The following is a 26295-nucleotide window of genomic DNA, read 5'->3' on the forward strand; positions in this document are numbered from 1 at the left end:
GACTTTCTGCACTGAAAAATGTCAAAAACCAGGATTGCTGTTGAATCCACAGCTGTCGACATCAGATCACCAGTCAGCCTGAACTTGCTGGTTTGCACTGCTGACTGAGATCTGACTTGCAGAAAAGTTTCCAAGTCCAAAAATAGAACGCTTCACTAAGACTGATGCCAAGCCTAAGCTGATGCATATTGAGGCCTTTTTGGGCACGGGCTCTGGGCATCCTCATTTCCCACATTTTGGAGAGTACATTGGTATCCAAGATTTGTAATTTCATCCAAAGTACCTGAAAAGATAGGCAAAATGGGCCAATATGAATGTTATGAATAATGGTAAAAAAGGTGGTGCACAAGAAAGTGTTTGTTTTCTCTTCTGAAAATAGAATCCACAAAAAGTCTCTTGTGCTAAGACTGAACTCTCCCCAGCTTTAAGATGCAGAGTAGAATATTCTTTTCACCAAGTGGGGTTCAATATTTCTGTGACAGATAAAAGCACCAACATGTAACGTGGAAAGTTCAAGATTTTTTCTCAATCAATTTCAATCATTCTGGGAATTATGATAGTGTGGTATTTGTGCTTAGGGTCAGCCATTCCACAGGGAAACCTTCCAACCCCAGGCATTTGTGAAAACTAGACAATAGGAAGAGTGCCAGGTCAAGTGATTTTAATGGATAAAACTCTTTTGCTTACCTAGGATGCTCTGAAAATGTCAACCTATGACAGATCTTCCTCCCATTTCTGTGTGGAAAGAAATTCAGCATCTGAAGGAATTGTCAAAAGATCTACTATGGAGTGATCCCATTCTTCTGATAATCACTGTGCCCCATTAGCGTTGGTGGGCCTATTCAGTGACAAGAAATGCTCCAAAATGGAAAGTGAAAATATGCAGATTTTTATTTGAATGACACAGACTTCTAGGAGCTGGGTAACTGCTGTATTTGGGTCTAGGTGGCTGGTACCCAATATAACCTACCAAGTTTTAAAAAACTAGATACATTGGTGGTCTGGCTTGCAGAGATCTCAGTGTTCTTTTTACCCAGAATACTGTGCAAGCGTCATACTTTGGCTAAAATCATGGACTTTCCTCACTTTTCTGTGGGAGAATGTTCCAGAATCTATCGGGATCAACAAACATTTACTACTCAGCATTCCCATACTTTTCCCGACAAATATAGTACAACACTTGTGTGGAAAGATCATGATAGTCCCCTTTGAATTCCAATATTCAGGAGATGTAAGTAGGTAGAATATTTTGATTTTCGATTAACCTTGTTTCTTTGGATTGGGATAGATGTTAATTGGGCCTGTACTCTGCTGGCACCCCGGAAAACCAAACCCAGATATAGCTGAAAACTAAAATCTCAGGGGAGTCCACAGAAGTGTATTTTTCCAAGAACCCCCCCTTTTGTTCTATCTCGCAGATATCCTCAAATTTCTGTGAGGGAAAGTTCTGGATTCTTAGGGGATTGACAAATGTTCTATTACTCTACAATGCCACACTTCTCTTGACAGAAACGTGTCTATCATCTGCAATTGGAAAGTCCACAAAATGCAATATGGAAAGATGAAGATTTTCCCTTTGATTTATAATCATTCTTCTGATGAGGCAAGCTGCAGGATTTGGTTCCAGACTTGGCCAGCACTCAGGGAAGTCAACCAAACCTGACATGGTTTAGCCTATAACCCTTCACAAAGGTGTTGCAGCATTCTTTAGGACCTAAATTCAGTGCGGTTGCTCAAAAACGAATTCAATTATGACATATACAGAACTGTCCTGTGATCACAAGGTGGAGGACTCACTGGCGGTAATCCACTAATATTGGGAGGGGGCTCAGGGTGCTCTCTGTCCTGGTACCAGAGCTACAACCGGCCACTCACCACACCATGCCAAGGAGGAGGAACCTCCTTTATGTGTCTCTTAGGATCACTGGACAGTTTCTTATATGACATAATTTAATTAGAAAACTACCTGATCATTAGGAATTATCATTCATCTCCCTTACATGGAGCACCCTGGTGTTTTTGTTCATGATTTTCTATCTGGTTAAATTGTTTAAAATGTGTACTGTTGTTTTAGGTTATCTTTCACCTTGTCTCCTCCATTTTACTCAGCTCCTAGCTCTTGCATGTGGCTCCCATCGATAGCGATAATTTTCTCTCGTAATTTATTATTGATAAATGCAAAGCACACTAACTCCATTTAGCAATGTCTGCGCAACATAAAAATGAAGAAGGAAATAAATAGAATTAGTAGCAGATTAGGAAACTGGAACCTATTTAACCACTGCACATTAAGGAAGACAGAGGCATAAATACGCATGTGGTAAAGCTCTCAAATCCTCCATGTACAACAGAAAAACACTTTCACAAAGCTAAGGATGGTGTAAGTAATTTTTTATTTTGATTAGATTACATAATCTTCAGACCTATTACCTTAATCTCCCAACAGGTTCCTAATCCACTTGGTAAAACAGAAGCCCGACATCACAGAAGAACAACTGAATAAAGTCACTAGAGAGTTTGATCTTATGAGAAATCATTGCTGCAAAGCCGAAAACCACACGGAATGTTTTACTGTTGAGGTACAGAACATCATGTGACCTCGTTATCTTTCGAAACTCTATGGTACCAGTATACAAACGGGAGCAACAATAACTTGTTGGAGTCTATGGTTCCCCACCATCTCTGCTCCAGGAACTCTAAGGCACTATTGCCTACATATGACGGCCATTGCGTGTTATACTGCTTTACAAACATGGTCATGGTTCAATACTGCACAGAACAAACACGCCCATTACAACCAGCCTTACTAGTGGCGTGCCTGCACAAGGAAATGCTGGAAAACCCACTGAAACCATAATTTTGTGCTAGGTATTCTCCATTTATGTGTTGAAAGTGCTACATCCTTGGTAGCACTGCACGTTCCGAGGATATTTCTACATATTCTACTATTTCTATTGCAACTATAGCAGTTATAATTGTGCCATCTAATTAACGTTTTGTGACCCGCTTTCGAAGTGCCATAAGTGGGTAAATAAGTAATAAAAATATAAAAGATTGGAAGAAACTTAGCCCAACTTTGCATGCATAAAAAATGTCATACCATACAGTTTAATAATATACCTTCAAATGTGTAATTCTCTAACAGAAGTCGGTTAATGACTACACAGAAATCATTTGACTGAACTGTCTGTAAAATAAATATGTCTTTCCCTCTTCAGGGTCCCAAACTTATAGAGAAATGTTTGGTGCTTCTTGGACTTGAAGCTGCTGGTCAAGTTCAAGTTGGCGTGAAATCGATTTGAGGTAATAGAACAAAAAATATATATAATTTTGTTTTTATCTATTCACAAGGATAGCTACAAAAGCTCTTTCTCTCAAGCCCCCATTTGTATGTCTGGATTAGAGCAGCTCCAATTCTCATGTCACTACCAGCCACATGTCAACATGTCAAGAAGAATCATTATAATACATAAATTGAGGGTTTGGGGACAGCACCCTTCAATCCCTTACTTGGTCATTTGTTTCTTTCAATTTTTATCCATTTTGTATTCTTTTCCCCCGTTTTATTAGTGATCTTGTGTGTTTAACCTATATCTTTAGGTTACATTAATACAAAGCCAATATTATGTTTTTTCGAGCCAATAGGAATCATAATGTACATTTAACATACATAATTCTCTGTGTTTGTTCGAATTACGCCCTCCTTGTAACAGGCACATGTACTGTGCAATAAAACATATAAACAATTGTTATTTTTTGAAAAAATATATGTATCGGTTGCATATTTGAATTCTTTTTTCGGTGGTATAAGCTTGCAATAATACAATTAAAAGAATTGTAGCCATTGCACCAGCTTTCCAATTCCATAGTTCTTCACTTCACCAGTTCTTGATTTCTTCCTAATGTCACTGATTGTACCTAATATTTAATTCCCGTATCTAGTAAGGCTGTAACTGAAATTGGTGAATACTATAGCCTTATAGCCCGCCGTAGCGGGCTATACCGGCTGGTAAAGGCCCGCTGCAGCGTTAAAGGCCCGAGCCGAAGGCGAGGGACTTTAACAAAGCAGAGGGACTTTAAAAGCCGGTATAGCCCTGCTACGAAGGGCTATAAGGCTATTAGAACATTCTGCCACTAGAGGGCAGAATGTTCTAACAAAACAAAGCCTTCAGGGAGCGCGAGGGGATTGACATCCCCTCAGGTTCCCTGAAGCCTTTGTTCACAGCCAGAGCTGTGAACAAAGACACATTGGAATGTTGGTGCTCCGGGCTTATACCAGCCATTATAAGCCCGGAGCACTCCATTGTTTTCAATGGAGCTCCCAACATTCCAATGTTCTAATGAATATTAATAAATAAATACGCATTTGAATTGATCTTATCTAACTCAACACTGTTGCAAACCCTGTGTTTGAAATCCCAGAATATAAGCATGTGGAATCGAGGCATTGCTGACAATCACTACGTAGCGCAACATAGCCTTTTTCTGCTCTCCCCACCCCCATGGTGTGGGTCCTTAATATCGAGTATGAAATATAGTATGAATATAGTTATACATTAATATTGTATCTATAATAACGGGGACAAAAATATAAACAGGCAAGAATGTATAGATTTTCTATACCTAACGCTACATATATGTTATGTTATGTTACATAGATTCATATAGCGCAGCATCTACCCGAGGGTGTCTTGGCGTTTATAGAAGGCAAAGTAACAGAACACGCTGTGAGGGGTTAAAAAGACAGGTCTTGAGGAGCTTTCTAAACGCCAGCAGCGAGGGTGCAGATCTGATGTGGAGAGGAAGGGTGTTCCAGAGCTTGGACGCTCCTACTTGGAAACTACTACCTCCCCATCTGGCTTTCTTAAACCTGGATGGAGTAACAGAGTATGAGCCCAAAGAACTGAGGCTGCTCTTAGGAATATACCATGAAATTGAATTTCTCAAAAATTCTGGACCTGTGCCATGTAGGGCCTTATAAGTGTGACAGAGAGTTTTAAATTTAATGCGGTTTCTGACCGTCAACCAGTGTAGTTCTTTAATGGAAGAAGTAACGGACTGATGTTTTGGCAAGTTTAGCAGGACTCTGGCAGCTGACTTCCGCAGCACCTGTAATTTGTTTACATTTTGTTTCAGCAGATTAGTGTATAGGCCATTACAATAATCAATTCTAGATAAAATAAGTGAGGTGATGACAGTTTTCCTTGCACTAACATGGAATATAGGACAGAATCTTTCTGATGATTTTTAGCATATTATAGGAGGTGGATATGATAGTATTAACTTGTTTATTAAGATTAAATTTAATGTCAAGCATCACTCTTAAGCTTTTAAGCTTAGTGGAGGTAGTGGGGAGTGGGCCCATCTCTGGTGGGCAGCAGTCAGGGATACAAAAACAAGGGTATTTTCCAAAGAGCATCACTTCCGCCTTTTCTGAGTTCAATTTAAGGCAATGCCTATCCATCCAAATGCAGATTTCTTTCACACAGCTATAAAGCTGGGCGCTCGTATTGCTGGTTTTATTTGCAGCCGAGACCACACTTTGTGTATCATCTGTGTAAGAGGTGAGTGAAAGACCAAAAGATTGAATCGGTGGAGCAAGCTCTGCCACATAAAGATTGAATAATGAGGGGCTTAGAGAGGACCCCTGTGATATACTCCACATGGAAGAGAGAAGGATTCAGATTTAAACTTGTCTAGCATTACAATTTTTTCCCTGTCAGACAAGAATGATCTAAATAGGTCTAAGGCTGCTCTCTTTACATCAGTGGTCTCAAGACAGAGACAAAGTGTTGAGTGATCCACTGTGTCAAAGGCCGCCGATGGATCCAACAGGATCAGAGCTGCATTTCCTTTAGCATCAAGTGTATTTTTATGTTTATCTGTAGCTTTGATTAGTGCAGTCTCAGTACTATGCTATGCTCTAAAGCCGAATTGAGTTGGATCTAGCGAGCTATGTTCCTTCATAAAATGTGTAAGTTGGAAGTTCATGATAATTTCAACAACTTTGACCGGAAAAGGAAGTCTAGAGATGAGTCAATAATAGGTTGGAGTATCAGGATTGAGGTTGGCCTTTTTAAGTAGCAGAGGAATACACACCTTATTCCGAGTAAAGTGGAGAACAGCGGATTGGCATAAAGTTGAGTGGCGTAGAGAGGAATGATGTAGAGTGGTGTGGTGTAGAGTTGAATAGCGTAGAGTAGAGTGGTGTAGAGTGGAATACCATGCAGTGGAGTGCCATACAGGGTGTGGAGTGGCATAAATCTGAGTTGAGTAAAGTGGAGTGGCATAGAGTTGCATGGTGTACAGTAGAGTGGCATAACGTGGAATGCGCAGATTATAGTATTATAAAATGGAGTGACATAGAGTGGAATAGCATAGACTAGAGTGGCGTGGAGAAGAGTGACGAGTTAATTGGTGTAGAATGGAATAGCATAGAATGGACTGGCCTAGAGTGGAGTGGCATAGAGTGAAGTGGAATAGAGCTGAGTGCATAGCGTGGAGAGGTGTAGATTGGATTGGCATAGAGTAGAACAGCATAGAGTGGACTGGCATAAATTGAGTGGCGTAGAATTGAATAGCATAGAGTGGAGGGGCTTAGAGTGGCATAGAGTCATGTGACAGAGTCGGGTAGCGTAGAAGGAAATAGCGTAGAGTGCAATAGAGTGTAGCTGTGTGGAGTTACTTAGAGTGGCGTGGCGTATGGTAGGGTGTGTAAAGTGGAGTGACGTATAGAAGAATAGCATAGAATTAGGGCTTTTATGGCTTCTAGGAGGAGAATAAAGATTCTTTGACTGACTGAGTAGCATAGAGTGTCATAGAGTCAAGGAGAAACAAACTTTATAACGCAGTCATTACATCGCACTACCTTTACAATGCATTCATTACATCGCAACATCCTTTACATCGCATGTCACTACAACGCAGCCATTACATCGCAAGTCATTACAACGCATACCATTATAACGCGTAGTACCCTTAAACTATCCAACACTTACCCTACTGTTGCACTTACTGGAGTTAGAATAGTCATTTTTACCCCTACACAATCCAACACTTACCCTACTGTTGCACTCACTGGAGTTAGAATAGTAATTATTACCCCTATGTTATCCAACACTTACCTTAAATGCGATGTAATGGTATGCATTGTAATGGTATGCATTGTAATGGTATCGTGCGATGTAATGGAATACGTTGTAAAGGTGGTTTCTAAAAATGTGATGTAATGGCATGTGATGTAAAAGAATGTGTTGTAAAGGATGTTGCGATGAAAAAACTGAATTGTAAAGGCATGCGTTGTAAATGTATGCATTATAACATCATACATTCAGAGTCAAGTGAAATAGCGTAGAGTGGCATGGCATAGAGTGGACCAGCATAGACTGGAGGGGCATAGAGTGGAGTGACGTAGAGTGGAATACTGTACAGTGAAGTGGCGTACAGTGGAATAGATTTGAGTGCAATGGTGTGGAATAGAAAAGGTTGTAGTGTCATAGAGTGGAGTTGGGTGGAGTGGAGTGTAGTGGAATAGATGTGAGTGGAGTACAGTAGAGTGGCGGAAAATCGAGTGGTGTAGAGTACAATAGTGTAGAGTGGAGTGGCATAGATTGTAGAGTGTAGCAGTGTGGAGTTCCTTAGAGTGGAGTGGCGTATGGTAGGGTGTGTAAAGTGGAGTGACGTAAAGAAGAATAGCATAGAATGAGTCCTTTTATGGCTTTTAGGGGCGAATAAAGAATCTTTGACTGACTGAGTAGCATAGAGTTTCATAGAGTCAAGTGGCATAGAGTGAAATAGCGTAGTGGAAGAGCATAGAGTGGAGTAACATAGAATGGAGTGGAGTAGAGTGCAATAGTGGTGAGTGGAGAGGTGCACAGTAGAGACACATCCAGTGGGATAGCGTAGAATGGAGTGGTGTAGAGTGGAGTGGCATAGAGTTGAGGCGTGTAGAGTTGAGTACTGTAGAGTGGAATAGCGTAGAGTGTAGTGGCCTACAGTGGCATAGAGTTGAGTGGCATAGTGTAGAGTGGAGTGACATACAGTGGAGTTGTGTATAGTGCAGTGGTGTACAGTGGAGTGGCGTAGGGTGGAGTGGCATAGATTGGACTGGAATAGAGTGGGATGGCATAGAGTGGAGTGGTGTATAGTAGTGTAGAGTAGTGTATCATACAATAGAATAGCATAGAGTTGACTGGTGAAGTGTACAGTGACGTACAGGGGACTGATGTTCAGTAGAGTGGTGTGGCATACAGTGGAATTACGTAGAGTGGAGTGGCATATAGTGGAGTGGCATAAAGTGGAGTGTATAGAGCAGAATACAGTAGAGTGGAGTGGGGTAGAATGAGGGGAGTGGAATAGAGTTGCATAGTGTACAATGCCATGGTGTACAGTGGCATGGCATAGAGTGGAGTGGCATAAAGTGGAGTAGCATAGCATGGAGCAGTATACCATGAAGTAGCATGGAGTGGAGTGGCATAGAGTGGAATAAAAGTAGAGTGGAGTGGGGTGGCACACAGTGGAGTGGCATAGGGTAGAGTAACACAGAGTGGAGTGCTATAGAGGAGAGTGGCATAGAGTGGAATATCATAGAGTGGAGTGATGTAGAGTGGAGTGGCATAACATGGAGTGATGTAAATTGGAATAAAGTAGAGTAGAGTGGGGAAGGATTGAGTGAAGTGGCATAGAATGGAATTGCATGCAGTGTCATGGTGTTCTGTGGTGTGGCATTGAGTGGAGTGGCATAAAGTGGAGTAGAGTAGCATGGAGTGGCATACAATGGAGTGGCATAGAGTGGAGTAGTGTAGAGTGGAGTACCATAGAGTGGTGTGGCGTAGAATGGAATATCGTAGAGTAGAGTGGGGTAGATCAGAGAGGCGCATAGTGGATTAGACTGGAATAGAGTGGAGTGAAGCGGAGGAGAATGGAGTGGTGCGGAGTAGAGTGGAATGGAGAGTGGAATAGCGTACACTGTCGTGGTGTATGCTGGAGGGGTGTAGAATGATTAGCATACGGTAGAGTGGCGTAGCAGAGTGGAATAGAGTAGACTAGAGTGGTGTGACGTAGAGTGATGTAGAATGGGAGAGTATAGAGTGGATTGGTGTAGACAGTTAAGTGGCAAAGAGTTGAATGGCATAGAGTGGAGTGGCATGGAATTGAATAGCATAGCATGGATAGGCATAGAGTGCCATAGAGTCATGTGGTGTAGAATCAAATAGCGTAAAGATTTGCAGTGTATACTGGCTTAGAGATGAGTGGCATTGAATGGAATGGCATAGAGTGTAGTGGCATAGACTGGAGTTCCTTAGAGGGGAGGGATTTACAGTAGAGTTTGTATACTGAAGTGATTTAGAGTAGAATAGTATAGAGTGGCAAAAAGTCAAATGCCGTAGAGTGAAATAGCGTAGAGTGGAGTGGCATAGAGCAGAGTGGTGTAGAGTGCAATAGTGTACGTTGGAATGGTGTAGAGTGGAGTAGCATAAATTTGAGTGGCATAGAGTGGAGTGGCATAGAGTGAAGTGGTGTAGAGTAGAATGGTGTAGAGTGGAGTGGTGCATAGTGAAGTGTCATAAAGTGGGATACCATACAGTGCAGTGGCATGGTGTGCAATTGCATAGAGTGGAGAGGCATAAAGTGGAGTTGGATAGTGTTGTGCAGTTCCTAAAACCCCATATAGAATCTGCACGTTTAGACAACATAGACTGGGGGATGGGTGTCTACATTGATTACAGACAACCCCACTGGGATGTTTGAAAGGTATACCAGCTAGCTCACAGTGCCACTAGAAAACCCTCTTACTAACTCGGTCCCATTAGGGATTGTGGAAACAGTGCAGTTCTTTTCACTCAGTCACTCGTGCTCACTTTGTCTCAGAAAGATACACAAAATAAACAGTGGGGACGTTTTCAATAAGCATGTATTGAACCAGCGTCATTCTAGTGGAACATAGGTGTGCTGAAACAACCATAAGACAGAAACAGATATAAATGATTATAAGCACCAACAAAGTTAATGGATGGTAGATTCCTACCACAGTGCTAAAACAATGAATACAGACAGGCATATAAAATACTTGACAGCAATAATAATGCGTACTCCTACGATGCAAGTCTAACTAGATGTATCTAGGGGTAACTAGCATGTATGTAGGTGTAGAGCCAAGAATCCCTCTAGGATAAAGTCAACTCCATTACCTGAAGTGAGAGACTGTGGGACCCCATCTTGGTCTAGAGATGGACACCCCGGAGTATCTGTGTGCAGGAACCACAGCGTCTCGTGTCAGTGTGTCAGCATGGAAGTCCTAATTCTCCTCTCCTTGTCTCAGCAAAGATATGGTGTTTAAATACCCAGAGTGATACCCTCAGGGGATATCCCTTGCTGTGTCATGTCGGACTTAGGATGACGGAAGGTATGCCCCTTATGCATAGTTATTATGCAGGAGATGGTAGTCCTGCTGAGATTTCAAGAATCCTCATGCATTATGAATGAGGCTAGTTTTCGGAGAAAACCCCACATTCTGTAAACAGTACCATAACTAGGTAATAGGTCAGTCCCAAGAACCGTTATGTAGTGTAATGGCAGGGTAAATATAGGTGAAAGGTCTGGTTACTACCTGAGCCTATATCGGGGTACCTATATGAAACATAATAATAAAGTGAAGTTTCATAGAGTTGAATGGTGTACAGTAGGGTGGCATAAATTTGAGTGGCATGGAGTACAATAGTGAAGAGTGGAATGGTGTAGGGTGGGGTTGCGGAGAGTGGAATAGCATAGAGTGAATTGGTGCAGAGTGGAATGGCATAGAGTCAAATAGCATAGAATGCAGCGGCACAGAGTGGCGTTCAGTCAAATGGCATGGAGTGAAATAGAGTAGAATGGAGTGGCTTAGAGTGGAGTGGCATAGAGTATACTGAGCTGGCATAGAGTGGAGTGGTGTATAGTGGCGTAGAGTCGAGTATCGTACAATGGAATAACATAGAGTGGAATGGCAAAGAGTTTATTGATATACAGTAGAGTGACATTCAGAAGAGTTGTGTGAAGTGGTGTACAGTGGAACAGCATAGAGCGGAGTAAAGTGGAGTAGCATACAGTGGAATACAGTAGAGTGGAGTGGAGTGACATAGAGTGGAATAAAGTAGAGTGGAGTGACGTCGAGTGGGGTGGCGTACCGTGACTGATTTAGAATAGTGTACAGTGGAGTGTCATAGTTTGGAATAGTGACGAGTGGAGTGGCGGAGAGTGGCATAGAGTGGAATAAAGTAAAGCTGAGTGGAGTGAAGTAGAGTGGAGTGGCATAGAGTGGAATTGTGTACAGTGGTGTGGTGTATAGTAGAGTGGAATAGTGTACAATAGAGTGTCATAAAGTGGAATGACGTAGAGGGAAATGTAGTGGTGTACAGTTGCACAGAGTGTAGTGGTGTACAGTGGAATAGCGTAGAGTGGAGTGCCATATGATGGAGTTCTGTAGAGTGCAGTGGTGTACAGTAGAGTGGCATAGAGTGTACCGTCATACAGCGAAGTGGTATAGAGTAGAGTGACACAGAGTGTAATGGTGTACAATTGAGTGGCATACAGTAGAGTGGCATATTGTGTAGTGGCTTACAGTAGTCTAGAGTAGAGTGAAGGGGCGTGGAGTGGAGTGGCATTGAGTGGAGTGGAATAGCACATAGTGCCATGGCGCACAATCGAGGGGCACAGAGTATCGAGGAGTAGAGTGGAATAGCGCAGCATCGTGTGGAGTGGTATGGAATGGAGTGGCATAGAGTGGAGTGGTGTACAGTGGAGTGGCGTAGAATGGAGTGACATATATTGGAGTTTCATAGAGTGGAATGGCATAATGTGGAATATTGAAGAGGCATTGAGTGGCATAGAGACCAGTTGCATAGCGAAGAATAGCATAGCATGTTGTGGCATAGAGTTGAGTGCATATAGTAGAGTTGCACATAATGAAGTTGTGTAGAATGGAATACCGTATAGTGGATTACCGCACAGTGAAGTGGCATAGAGTGGAGTGGTGTGGCATAGAGAAAAATAGCGTCAAGTAGAGTGGCGTACAGTGAAGTTACAGATAGTGGAGCGATGTACAGTGGTGTGATGTACAGTGGAGTCGCATACAATGGAACGGTCTAGAGTGCAGTGGTATATAGTGGAATGGTATAGAGTGCAGTGACATGTATACTGGAACAGCGTAAAGTGGAGTGGCATAGAATGGAGTGGTATAGCGCACCGTGTTTTGGCATACAGTGGGGTGGTGTAGAGTTAAGTGCTATAGAGCAGAATATTGTAGCATGGAGTGGTGTAGAATGGAGTGGTGTGGAGTGGAATAGAGTAGAATAATGTATAGTGAAGTGGCATAGGGTGGAGTGTCGTAGAGTCGAGTGCCATAGTGTTGAGTGGCGTAGAGTAGAATAGCATATTGTGTAATTGATCATATTGTGTAATAGCATAGAGTGGTGTAGAGTTGAGTGGCACAGAGTGGAATAAAGTAGAGTGGAGTGACGTTGAGTGGGGTGGCATACCGTGACTGATTTAGAATAGTGTACAGTGGAGTGTCATAGTTTGGAATAGTGACGAGTGGAGTGGCGGAGAGTGGTATAGAGTGGAATAGAGTAAAGCTGAGTGGATTGGAGTGAAGTAGAGTGGAGTGGCATAGAGTGGAATTGCATACAGTGGTGTGGTGTATAGTAGAGTGGAATAGTGTACTGTAGAGTGTCATAGAGTGGAATGATGTAGAGGGAAATGTAGTGGCGTACAGTTGCACAGAGTGTAGTGGTGTACAGTGGAATAGCGTAGAGTGGAGTGCCATATGATGGAGTTCTGTAGAGTGCAGTGGTGTACAGTAGAGTGGCATAGAGTGTACCGTCATACAGCGGAGTGGTATAGAGTAGAGTGACATAGAGTGTAATGGTGTACAATTGAGTGGTATACAGTAGAGTGGCATATGGTGTAGTGGCTTACAGTATTCTAGAGTAGAGTAAGTGGCGTGGAGTGGAGTGGCATTGAGTGGAGTGGCATAGAGTGGAATAGCACATAGTGCCATGGCGCACAATCGAGGGGCACAGAGTATCGAGGAGTAGAGTGGAATAGCGCAGCATCGTGTGGAGTGATATGGAATGGAGTGGCATAGAGTGGAGTGGTGTACAGTGGAGTGGCGTAGAATGGAGTGACATATATTGGAGTTTCATAGAGTGGAATGGCATAATATGGAATATAGAAGAGGCATTGAGTGGCATAGAGACCAGTTGCATGGCGAAGAATAGCATAGCATTTTGTGGCATAGAGTTGAGTGCATATAGTAGAGTTGCACATAATGAAGTGGTGTAGAATGGAATACCGTACAGTGGATTACCGCACAGTGAAGTGGCATAGAGTGGAGTGGCGTGGCATAGAGAAAAATAGCGTCAAGTAGAGTGGCGTACAGTGAAGTTACAGATAGTGGAGTGATGTACAGTGGTGTGATGTACAGTGGAGTGGCATACAATGGAACGGTCTAGAGTGCAGTGGTATATAGTGGAATGGTTTAGAGTGCAGTGACATGTATACTGGAACAGCGTAGAGTGGAGTGGCATAGAATGGAGTGCTATAGCGCACAGTGTTTTGGCATACAGTGGGGTGGTGTAGAGTTAAGTGCTATAGAGCAGAATATTGTAGCATGGAGTGGTGTAGAATGGAGTGGTGTGGAGTGGAATAGAGTAGAATAATGTATAGTGGAGTGGCATAGGGTGGAGTGTCGTAGAGTAGAATAGCATATTGTGTAATTGATCATATTGTGTAATAGCATAGAGTGGTGTAGAGTTGAGTGGCACAGAGTGGAATAGCCTATAGTGGAGCGGCGTACAGTCAAGTGGGATAGAGTGGAGTGGCATAGTATAGAGAGGAGTGGCGTAGAGTAGAATTATCTAGCGTGGAATGGCGTAGAGAGTAGTGACATAGTGTGTAGTGCATAGAGTAATGTGGCGTGTGGTGTAGTAGAGTGTAGTTTGAAGAGACGTAGTGTGAACGTGGCTAAATGGATGTAGATTACATTTGTAAGGAATGTATATTATGGGATGGAAAGGACAAATGTTGATATTAGCTCTAATTTGGGAAAGTACAATTAAAGTTTTAAGTGACAAAACACTTAGATATCTATTGGGCCAAGTATACTGTGGAAACTTTGCGATATTCCATGGTAAATGCTGATCAGAAGGCAGTATATTGTTTACAAAAATAAAAGGCAGCCACGTAGTTTTCACTACATTTTGGCTGTGTTCTGGTTTAGGGCCTTAGATATAGGTAAGTAGTAGATTTTATTGTTGTTCACTGCCCTTTTCCAATTTCTTAAATTAGTGCTAGGTAAGAAACTGTATTTATATTTTCTTAATTTTTTTAAAAGGTTTACACAGTACCCTGCTAGTATCTAAAAAGAACCACGGTAGTTACCATAATTTTTATTTTAAAAATATGTAAAATAAAAAATACACTGTAGGATACTATGGGGCAGATTTACAAGCACCTTGTGCCACTTTTGCGTCACTTTTAACATGGGAAAAGTGACGTACAAGTGGCGCAAGGGGCTTGCAAATCTGCCCTCATGTTTGTGAAATATAGTGTAGTTCTGTGTATTTTTCGTTTTACAAATATGTTATTTTTTTTAAAGCAAATATGTCAAAAACTGTGCTGTAGGACAATATATTTGTGAATTATTTAGTGTAGAACAGTGTATCTTTAACTCTTTCATCATCATCATCGATAACTTTATTTCGGTCGCAGCGGACCATAAAAGTGCAGAATAAAATACACACAAACACTATTTATAGAGAATAAATAACATGCACCAAATCAAAAACAATCACTATCATATATATACACCTACATTGCAGGTTAAAAACCGTCACATATTAAAATCAGATTAAACCGTAGAAAATAGTTATCGGAAGTATACATTAGATTTCCTATAAATATGTAAATCAACAATTTATTTCATTAAAAAATTCCTACGTTTAAGCCACATCCCGTTTAAAAAGCGGGAGACGGCGAAAACGATAGGAGGGTGCGTATCGTATTTTAATACTCTCAAGGCCTTATGACATTCTCTGTAACCAAGGTTCCTACAGATAGGTTTCCCCCAGCGATTGCGTACAGTCTGGTATTTGGGACAAAAAAAAAGGACATGGATCTCAATTTCGAGATGGTATTTACACGCTTGGCACTCAGTATTTTTATTTAAGTTCCATTTACAAGTAAATGAATTGAGCGGCAGACTGCCCATCCTAAATTGCATGTACAATTTCCTTGCCAAAGCTGAATTAATCAGGTCAAGGAAATCCTCCTTTTTGTAGACCTCTTTTATTTGAAGGAACTGAGATGTCAGTCTACCAACTGTAGAGCTCACGTGAAGAGACAATAGATTGTGGTGCCTATGATGGTATACCAGATCGGCCCTAGATATTGCCGGGCACACTGCTTCTGGTGTTCCCCATAACTCGGGTAAGCCAATCCTATTACAGAGTTCCTTAATATGAATTAACCACGGGATTTTCTTAGTTCTGATTTCAGCCCACACATCCCTGAACTCACTTCTGAAGGGAGCTAGTTCAGGAACTGACCATATTCTTCTCCAGTAGGTAAGTGGCCTAAAGGCCACTTCCTCCTCAATGGGGAGAAGCCCAAGGTCCATCCGAAGAGGTACTAACGGGGTGCTAACTGGCAATCTCAACAGGTTCCGCATAAATGAGTGCTCCGCCCTTGTAAGGCTTGTGGGCCTATAATGCCCCCAGAGCTCCGCCCCGTACATAGAAGCCGCTCTAGCCTGTACTTGATAAATTTCTATAACTGGAGCAGCAGGCTTGTACACAGATACTCTGTGCATTTTCGAAATCCCACCCACCGTTTGTGTCAACTTTAAGGCAGCCTTTGCTACTTGGGCATCCCATTCCAAATGTTCCACAAGGATGATGCCCAGATATTCAAAGGTTTTTACTCGTTCCAAAAGTATACCATCCAATACTGGATTTGGGCGGGTCTGCCTGGGTGAGTTAAAAATCATAAAGGTGGTTTTGGATAGATTTATCTCCAGGCTTCTTAATGCACAGAAATCGGCGAAGCCATCCAAGGTATGTTGGATGCCCATTGATGTCTTGGACAACAACAAGGTGTCGTCAGCGAACATCAATGCGGGTACCCGGCCTGTAACTAACCTTGGGGCATCGATATCCTTTATACCTAATAAATGGTCTATAAGCCCATTTATGTACAAACTAAAAAGGGTAGGGGCCAGGACGCACCCCTGGCGCACCCCCTTTTTTACCGGGAAGCGAGCAGACAATTCTTTATGCTTCCCGCATCTGACTTGGGCATAGGTTTCTGTGTGGAGCCTTATTAACACATCCAGGAGGTATATTGGGATGCCAAGATCTAAAAGACAAGTACACTCCACAGTTTTCCCCTAGGGACCAGATCAAATGCAGACCTTAGGTCCACAAAAATGAGGTAGAGGCTGCCACCCTCCACACTCACTGTTTTCCAATACAGGAACTGAAGTTTGAAGATCTGGTCAATAGTTGACGTGCTCGTCCTAAAGCCGGCCTGAAGAGTACTCAAGATCTTATTTTCCTCAATCCAGGCCTGTACTCTTTCCAGGATTATTCGTCCCATCAACTTCTGGGTGATATCTATCAGGCTAATGGGCCTGTAGTTGGCCGGTAGTAGGGGGCAGCCTTTCTTGTGTATAGGAACTATGTCAGCGCCTCTCCAGGTATCTGGCGGATCCATTCCCATTAAGATGGAATTAAACAAGACACAGAGATAGGGGGCCCAAATTTTTGGTTCTGACCGAAATAGGTCCCCTGGAAGCTTATCAAGACCGGGCGCTTTGTTAGTTAATAGCTTGGCGATAGCAGATTCAACTTCACTGATAGTGATCTCCTGTACCCCCCCCAATCGATACTCATGAAGGTGGCCAAAAGTTGAAGGTGCTAAATCGTCATTGCCCACATGTGCGTACAGGGTTCCAAAATGGGCTTCCCATACTGCTGTTGCTATATTTGGTACTATCGCTGATCCACCATCCCTCCCACCATCACTAGCTATTGCCCAGAAGGATTTCAAATCCTTATACTGGAGAGCAGTTCTCAGATCTTCCCATTTATTTGCTTCCCAGGCCTTCTTCTCAGATTGGATAACCTGCTTGTACTGCAACCGAAGTTCCTTTATCCTCGGCTTATCCTTAGCCTTTATAGCTTCTAATAAATCTCTTTTCGTTTTGCGGCAGGAGGCATTGTACCAGGGATGAGATAGGACCGGTTTTTCCTTAATGCTTACTTCCGGATAGAACACCCCAAGCATCTTGGAGGTCAGATGATTGTGTATTTCTACCGGCCTAGCATCCTGCCCCACTGGAGTGCCCAATGGCCCAACCCCAGCCATTTCACTAAGATACGGCACAGCCTGCTGGTATATGTGTGCTAACTTATTTGGGGAACCCAATATGTGGGGCCATTTTACTCTCCGCCTGTTGTTATGTAGCAGGAGAGGTTGTTGAACTAGAGTGGGCACTACTGAGTAGTTACACAGGCCCCAACTCCCTGGCTTAAGTGTCATTACCAGAGCATTGTGGTCACTGTCTTTCCGCTGGTAAATCTGAAAATCCAAGACCCTATCCCAAGATCTGGATTCAACCATAATATAGTCTATGGTTGAGGTTTGCCCTTCTCTGTTAAATGTTGGTAGGCCAGGTCTATCCGATTCTAATCTCCCATTACAAGCCCTCAGGGAAAGAGAAAGGGTAAGTGAATTGATTTGGAGGACCAACGGCGTCCACGCTCTAACGGGTGGGATCAGGGGTTCCGGGATGTTCCAATACTGATTCTCACTATCTAAATCATCTAGGCTCACATTACTAAGGGGCTCAAACTGGCAATTAAAATCGCCCCCTATTATTAGAATGTTCTCTGGGTCAAGAGTCAGTATATAGTCTTTCAATTGTTCAATGACTCTAGACTCTTGCCCACTCTGCATTGGCTTAGAGTAGATTTTGATTAGGGCAATTTGTTTGTTAGCTGGAAGGGATAAGAGGACACATTGTAGATCATGGGAATTTATTGGCAGCTGATCTGCTTTAGCACCCACGTGCGTGCCCACCCAGATGCTTAGCCCCCCGGATGGTCTGCCCCTGCCCTTCATTGTGGCTGGTATGTTAAAAGTGGCAAAAACACTGCGTTGGTTATTGTCCAAGGCCCACGTCTCCTGCATTAAGCAGATATCATGTTTTTCTACAAACAGACCCCAATCTGGACATAATAGTTTATTCTTGATCCCTGCCAAATTCCATGAGAGAATTTTGATGTTTCTGTTTTCCTCCCATGCTTTAAAATTCTTATGCTTCCTACTGCCACTAACTGCCCCAGGTAGTAAATCATCCATGTGTAACCCCCCCATCCCGAGTCGGGCCCCTTCACCCTCGGTGCTCTGTCTCGGGCCCCTCTCGTAGCTGTGCTGATTCCCATGCTACTCACACCCTCCTGTGTTGCTGGAGACGGGGCACCAACGTGCTTGCTAGTATTACCCGCCCTGCCGTTACCTCTAAATGCCACAGAAGTGCTCTCTCCCCCCAGAGAACCATATTGAAGAGTGCTACTTTTCATTACAGGACCCACCCTAGCTACTACAAAACTCATTTTATCAACTTTGGCAGGTAGGGGTGAGCTACACCTCGACCGTCAATCTACTTGTTCCAGAATACTAAATCTGTTATCATGATGGAACATAGCCAGTGTCGGGAAACAATTTTGGGCTCCCTTCCAATTAGGATATCCTAGCTGGGAATTGTAACCCAGATTTTCCCTATCCCCCAAAGGCTGCCTTCTTCTAGTAGAGTCAGTGTGTAAGTTGGTAGGCGCAGCCGGATAGAAGTAAGTTAGGGGAAAAGATTTTATTTGTGTTGCTGAGCTATCTGTGACCCAGTTGCAGATGTGCTTGACGGCCCTTCTATTCCTGAAATTAATTACCACACAATCACCCAAAATGTTTTTTGCCCGTTGCCCCACCCAGTCCATATGTCTAGCAAAGAGAATTTCACTAGAAACCTGGTTTGGGAGAGGCCTGTTGTGGTTTAACCAGTGGATACATTTGTTTTTAAGCTCACTGTAGACCTCCTTTTTTCCCTGGCTTAAAACAGGAACCACTGCAAAAACCACCACATAAGGTATAGATTCAGGAGGAAGATCTATGCGTGGAAGCACACTCTTTCGTACATCAGAGGTCTTAGCCATGTTTGCTGTTCGATCATAGCTCACTACCCCTGTGTCCCCCCCACACTCCGTATTCCTAGGATTTGCTGGATCATTGAGCACAACAGTATCACTAGGTTGATTTGTGTATTCATCGGGTAAAACAGTTGGGGCAGATAAATCCACTAAGTCATTTATGGCCGGCGGAGTTACATGGTAGCAAGCTGCATTCGTTGTCCTAAACAACCCCTCTATATTACCGGTACCAACTTCAGCCCTCATACCACCCTCTGCCTGTGCGGGGTTAAGCAGTGATTCAAGGTGTGAAAGTCTGTGCTCTATTGAGTTCAGTCTGTCGTAGATAGGAAGACAGGTCTCAGTAAATATGTGTTCCAGTTTAGCACAAAAGTCTTCCCTGGGCTCAGTGGAAAAGATGTCGCCAATACTTAGTGAAGTTGAAGACCCATGTGCAGTAAGCTGGGGTGTATCGAGTTCAGCTACAGATCCTATTATCGGATTTGTCCCCAAATTGCCACATTTCTGGATTTTTGCTTTTTTATTCTTCAGTGTGGCTCCACCACGCTTTCTTTTGACTGCTAAGTCTGGTACCTGATATATAGTCCCCGGTTTAGAACTGGATGCGGACCGAGTTAGTAATCTTGAACTAATTGCTCCTGAAAGCTTGTGATTTTGTGGGGGGATGGCTGGACCAGCTACTACCGGGTCCACAGTGGCTAGGGGACTTGACAAGCTGCCAACTACTTTTTATGACTGATTGCCCTCACCAGTGTGACCAGAGGGCACATTGTCAACTATTAATTGAGGCACTGGTGAGGACACTGGTGAGGACACCAGGGCCAGCCTGCCCATTGACGACCACTTATCACAAATCAGCTCCATAGATAGCCTCTTTTCAGTCATTTCAATTTCATGTTGCAGCACCGAAGATACCCTGGTTAAAAATTGGTCAAGTGTACCCTTGATAGATCCTCCTGATAACGACTTTCTCCCCTTGGCTGTAGTCATTTTCCACTTTTGTTACGGTGCAACTACTCCAATAGTTCGTAACAAAAAGAATAGAAAAGGAGTGAGGGGCAGTCTTAATAATCCAGCACATGCATACTAACCTTCATATGCTGTTCAGATGCAAGGTAAAGTAAGGGGCCCGACCCGTCCTCCTTCGCACTCAGAGGCGCGGAGTAATGAGACAGCTGTGGGCGACAACTGCTGCACTGGTTTCCTAAACACTGAACGCTGGGAACCAAAGAAGTTGAGCACTCACTCTCTGTAGCCCTCCCCCGCTGCACAGTCAATCAGGAAGCCTCACCGTAGTTGTTACAGTGGCCGTCCATGGTCCGCTGTACCATGCACACCGTCCTCCGTTCTTCTTTCTCTGTTCTCCTCCTCCACCGAGCTCCGAGGCACAGCACAGGCACAGCAGCACAGCAGCACAACAAGTTTGAGTTTTCCTGAGGCTTCCCGAGGATGCACAAGGAACTCCACAACTCCACAACTGAACCGGACTCCCCAGACTCCACAGCAGAAGGATCACCACAGCCCTTGCTGGTGCTAAGGGACTTTCGCTGCTTATCTTTATCTAAAACTTTGGCAAGATACCAGAATATTCCAGGCACCGTAATAAGGTTTTTAAATCAAACAAGGCTTAGCACTAGGGAGGGATATGACTTTTATTGTTGCTTTAGGACCTGCACAGGGTAAGGGTTTCACTCAAGCACCTCACTGGACGTATGTTTTTATGTTGCGGGAGGGCACCGCAACCGCTATCTGGAAGGGCCGTATCTCGTCCACGTAGCGGGGACGAGATACGGCCCTTCCAGATAGCGGTTGTGGTGATTAATGAGCTAGTAATAGTGCAGCCATAAAAACCGGGGAAAGAGTATTCAATACAACCCCGTGCGGCATAGTGGAGGCAGGTACGAATGCCCTCCGCCTCTACATGCCCTCCCGCAACATAAAAACATACGTCCAGTGAGGTGCTTGAGTGAAACCCTTGCCCTGATGAATTTGCCAGAACAAAGTTGAGTGGCAATGAAACATGTTGGCCTTCTTTAGCAACATCAAGTGCTTTTAGTTTGAGTAAGACTCACCGGTTTGAATAAAGAGGGTCATTGCAAGTGAGTCTTTAACTCAATTTTAATATTGCTTGGGACATCTGGTTCTTCGCAATACACGGGTTTCTTCTTTTTCTTTGTTGGGAACAGTAAATATCTTTCTTTCTTGATCTGTTCCCTCTTTTTCTTTACTGGACTCTAATTTCCTGACTCTTGTGAGTGGGTAACCGATGATGAGAAAACGTGGGCATACTGGATAGAACCGGCTGGCAGCCTCCCTGGTGTTGCGTACGTGAGGTGCCCACTCACTTTTCACCTTCATATTTTCTCGAGTATTCTTTATTTCTTTCTGTGAAGGTGTTGGATAACGGTGGGCTGTTATTTAGTTTGTTTTCAACATTTGAGGGGATTAGGACTACATTTATCTGGATACAATACCAGTAGCCGAAGAGGAATAACAATTTCCATGAGCTGTGCAGGTCCTAAAGCAACAATAAAAGTCATATCCTCCACAGGTCAGGTACATCAAATATGATGTCCTGTCAACGTCTTAAAATAAGCAGTCCAATGCTCTGAATGGGACAAACTTACACACTAAATGCCAAGGGAGCATGAGTATGCCACCGTCAAAAGTTGTGCCTTCTGATTTAATTTTTGTTTTTTTGACCTTGTTTTCTTCTTTTACTAAAGTGGTTTGAAAATTGTATTCAATTTTTTTCTTGAAGGTAATCTTGCTTTGGTTCTGCTCAAAGGCTTTAGCCGCATTTTCTATGATGCCTGTTACTTAATCCACAGCTACAAAGGGAAAGCCAAGTAGTCCTCATAGAAACCTGCTTTTACCTTGTAGGCATTTGTTTATTTAGCTTCATGAGCGCTCCACCACAGCTCACATGAAGACTGAGGCTGGTCTGCCTCCTTGGTATCAATCCATTTTCCAATACTTATAAATTCATATCAGATATCCACAAGCAGAAATAAAACTGAACTTGGGTGGCTCCTCAGCCCGCCACCTAAATTTCCCCCAAAAGCCCCAGAGATAAATAATAAAATGGTAATAAAGTTAATTTATTACCAATTTATTTTATATCCCCACATCCCGAACCGCGGGTCAGGACGGGGTGGGGCGTGCAGAGTGAAAACAGCAGGGAGGAGGGTGGGCTGCTGGGCACTTTTTAAAGTACGCATGTTCCTTTGACCGACCATCTTGCGACGGTCAGCCAGACATGCACACTTTGAAAGCTCTAAACCAGCTATATTAAGACAGCTGGGTCAGAGCAAGTGCAGCGCTCCAGTGTCCTCGGGAGTGGTGAGAGAGACCGCTCGCTCCAAACCTGGTACTTCTCTCATGCTGGTGAGAGGAGGACAAGGATTGGTTAAGGCAGTTGGCTAGAGCCCGTGTCGAACTGCAGCAGCAGGAAGAGGACATGCAGCGAAGAGGAAAACGTGTTTAAGGTAAGCATTTTTTATTTTTACCCTCCACCTATTTGCCCTCTCACCACTCCCCATAGATGCCAGCCAATACTTAACTGACTCCCCACGTAGACCTTTAAAAGGCAATCCATATATGCTTACGGTACTCGCAAGGGCAGAGGTAGCCTTTCCTTTACTATTGTCCGATACTATGTGTTATGTTATCAGCATTTGTGTAGGACATTCTACTGTTAGCATGGCACAGACTTCCTTTTTAATGTATATGTTCTTTCCTTACAACTAGGTAAATTTCCAATAATTGGTTGCGTAGGGTTATTTGATTGTATACACATTATTTTTACAGTTTGTAAACAAATGCACCATGTGCCTACTTTCAATTTGTTCAGTTTTATTTTTGCCTTTCAGAAATGAAAAGATCTAAAGACGTGTCCAAGCCAAGACATCATATCTTCACACTTACTAATCTCAATCAATAAACTTCTGATTTCCTGCTTCAGACCACACTGGCATCACAAGGAAAAGACAGCTACGTGTCAGCCAACCCCTGCTCATCTTGCTTTGCAGTAAAGAATAAATACACTGAAATGAAATCTGGTATTTTTGTAATTTTCTGCTAGAATGCGACCATGACTGAAACGTTCCTTGTGCTCTCAAACACAGAGCCTCACATCTGTATACACTGATGTGAAACTTCTCCAATGAAGCAACTCAAGGCAAACGGGGGCATATTACCTCTTACTGTGTTTAATGCTTTATCTCTGACTGTCTGTTTATACTTTTTGTTAACAATTTCTTTTTAGCTGCCTATCTCCTGGAATGCCTGCACGGCTACTGATCTATCTATTATCTATCTATCTATCTATCTATCTATCTATCTATCTATCTATCTATCTATCTATCTATCTATCTATCTATCTATCTATCTATCTATCTATCTATCTATCTATCTATCTATCTATCTATCTATCTATCTATCTATCTATCTATCTATCTATCTATCTATCTATCTATCTATCTATCTATCTATCTATCTATCCATCCATCCATCCATCCATCCATCCATCCATCCATCCATCCATCCATCCATCCATCTATCTATCTATCTATCTATCTATCTATCTATCTATCTATCTATCTATCTATCTATCTATCTATCTATCTATCTATCTATCTATCTGTCTGTCTGTCTGTCTGTCTGTCTGTCTGTCTGTCTGTCTGTCTGTCCGTCCGTCCGTCCGTCCGTCCGTCTGTCTGTCTGTCTGTAATTACAATATCAATAAAGTATACATTCTACATGCCCAACCCAGATGTTTATGTCCACAACACGTTTATTTAAAATGCACATGTATTAAATATGTTTCCATTCTAAACAAGAGGACAGACTCCAGGCAGTAGAGTATGGGACTGAATAAATTATGTTCACAGACGGTAATGTCCATAAGCACAAAACAGATACACCATCAACAATCAATGATTCGAGTCTATTATGGGTTGCTTTGTTACAGTTGTTCAATGTTTACGATAAAAAATCCACATATTTGTGAACATAGAACAAAACGCAAATAGACCCTTAAATCTAATCCATGGCACAGCATCAGTAGGACCTGAAAATCCGGGGACAGTCCTATAATGTCACAAAGGAGGTATGCGAACTCAGAGTGTTGATTTGTTGAAGCACCAACAGTTGCACTAGTCGAGGAGTGCAAAGGACTCACATTGGACCACAGAGGACACTGGGTTTGACTGGATATCTATTCAGCCAGGGGCTAGACAACCAATGCAACTGGTCAATAAAATGAAGCAAGGGGAAAATGATAAGGTAAATCAAAGTAAGTACAACGAGTGGTATGCCTGGCGGGTTAAGTAACGACAATTTGTATATAAGGTCAATATAGCCGGCTCTGCTGCTAGTCTGAAGTACAATGGAATAAGCAGATGTTGGAAAACATGTGGGGGCATATCAGCAACAGACGGCGATAAATATCGTAAAGCGCTCTTAGCGCTTTTATATTTATCGCCGTCGATCGCTGGCGGGTTGAGTAACAACAATTTGTATATAAGGTCAATATAGCCGGCTCTGCTGCTGGTGTGAAGTACAATAGAATCAGCAGATGTTGGAAAACATGTGGGGGCATATCAGCAACAGACGGCGATAAATATCGTAAAGCGCTCTTAGCGCTTTTATATTTATCGCCGTCGATCGCTGGAATTTATCGCCCAGTTAGCATGTTATTAACAAAGCGTTACTCCAGGGCGATAATATTCCAGCGATATCCAGGGAAATGGACCAACTTCGCTGGAAAACCAGCCATGTTGCACTCAAAACGGCAATAGCCTTGGCGATACGACCCTGTTGTCGTATCACCATAATCCACCCCCAACGTTATGGATACATAAGTCTGGATTTTACCTGACGTTCAAATCCAGAGATAATGGCCAGCTAGCGTGATTCGGTACATCGCTACGCCGGCCGGCCCATTGTTGTAAATATCGCCAAGCTGCCTTCACGATATTTATCCATTGAGCTTTTTTGAGGCACGCCTACTTTGCATCTCATTAGCGATCCAAAGTTAGGCGTGCTGGGAACGGGCGCTAAGTATGCAAAACACGCGCTAGCGTGACCTTGCAGATGAAGCGATAAAGTTATCGCCGCTTTTCGCCCGAAAACAGACGCTAAAGCGGCAATAAGTTTATCGACAGCCCTTGTTAATATGCCCCGTGGTTCCAACAAGGTTGAATCTTTAGAAACCCCTTCCTCCCCTGCATCTGATGGTAAGCAGTCGTGCAGGATTGTTTGGGCTACCTTGGGACTTACATGGTGGGTATGGATAGAAGTAACAGCAAGGTAGGCACGAAGATATTCAGCAGGACCCTGGTTTGATCCCAACTGGGAGGGTTGAGGAGTGATGGAGAGGCACACACCAGCTTCACACTCTAGATACACTTCAGCAGCCATGGACCGTACAGGCATAATGTCAAGAATGTGTTCAGCGAGTTTCAAGGCAGTTCCTCGTGTTATATACAAAGTTGCATACTTGGCTAAAGTCCAATGTCCAATCACTGTTTGGTGCCTTTTAACATTGTAAAGGTCCAACAAACCAGGCTGTCCTTTCCCAGAAAAGAGTGCAGGTTATCAGGACCTGCTCCCTATGTTTACATCCTCTTAGGGGAGAACCTTCCAAGGGCTGCTCTGGTGGGACACTATGCATATTCCATACAGGCTAGCTCTGACAAAGGAAGAGTAAGTAGAAGAATTGAAAATTTGGGAGATATAGGGTTGCCTGGGAGCAGCAATTACCCTCCACATTTCAAACAGCATTCTTACATTACAACACATTTTTTCATGGATCTACTGATTACCCTAACTTAGGCATGTCATCAATCCTCTCAAAGGGCCTCATGTAGGTAGCTAAATACCGGTCGGTAACGGCCGAAAATCGGTAAATATCCCGTTACCGACCAGTATTTAGCTATTTGGGATGTAGGAGGCATAATTCAGTATTCGGTAAATTACCGAATCGGTAAAATACCGATTCGGTAAATACCGAATCCTGAATGTAGGGAGCACTCTAAAGAGTGCAAATTAG

The 26295-nt window shown here is 43.0% G+C and overlaps 1 protein-coding gene across 1 annotated transcript in view; it reads left to right on the forward strand.

The window, feature by feature from the left end:
• LOC146866403 (serum albumin-like) overlaps positions 1–23298 on the forward strand; it is a 315538-nt gene extending 292240 nt beyond the window's left edge. Inside the window, exons 13-15 of the mRNA XM_085636473.1 lie at positions 2447–2579; positions 3219–3303; positions 23114–23298. Coding sequence (XP_085492599.1) covers positions 2447–2579; positions 3219–3302 — 217 coding nt within the window. The 3' untranslated portion in view covers position 3303; positions 23114–23298. The remainder of the gene's footprint in view (positions 1–2446; positions 2580–3218; positions 3304–23113) is intronic.
• The last annotated feature ends 2997 nt before the right edge of the window (positions 23299–26295 follow it).

The sequence above is a fragment of the Triturus cristatus genome, chromosome 2_1, assembly GCF_964204655.1.
Source record: "Triturus cristatus chromosome 2_1, aTriCri1.1, whole genome shotgun sequence".
In the NCBI taxonomy this organism is placed as follows: Eukaryota; Metazoa; Chordata; class Amphibia; order Caudata; family Salamandridae; genus Triturus; species Triturus cristatus.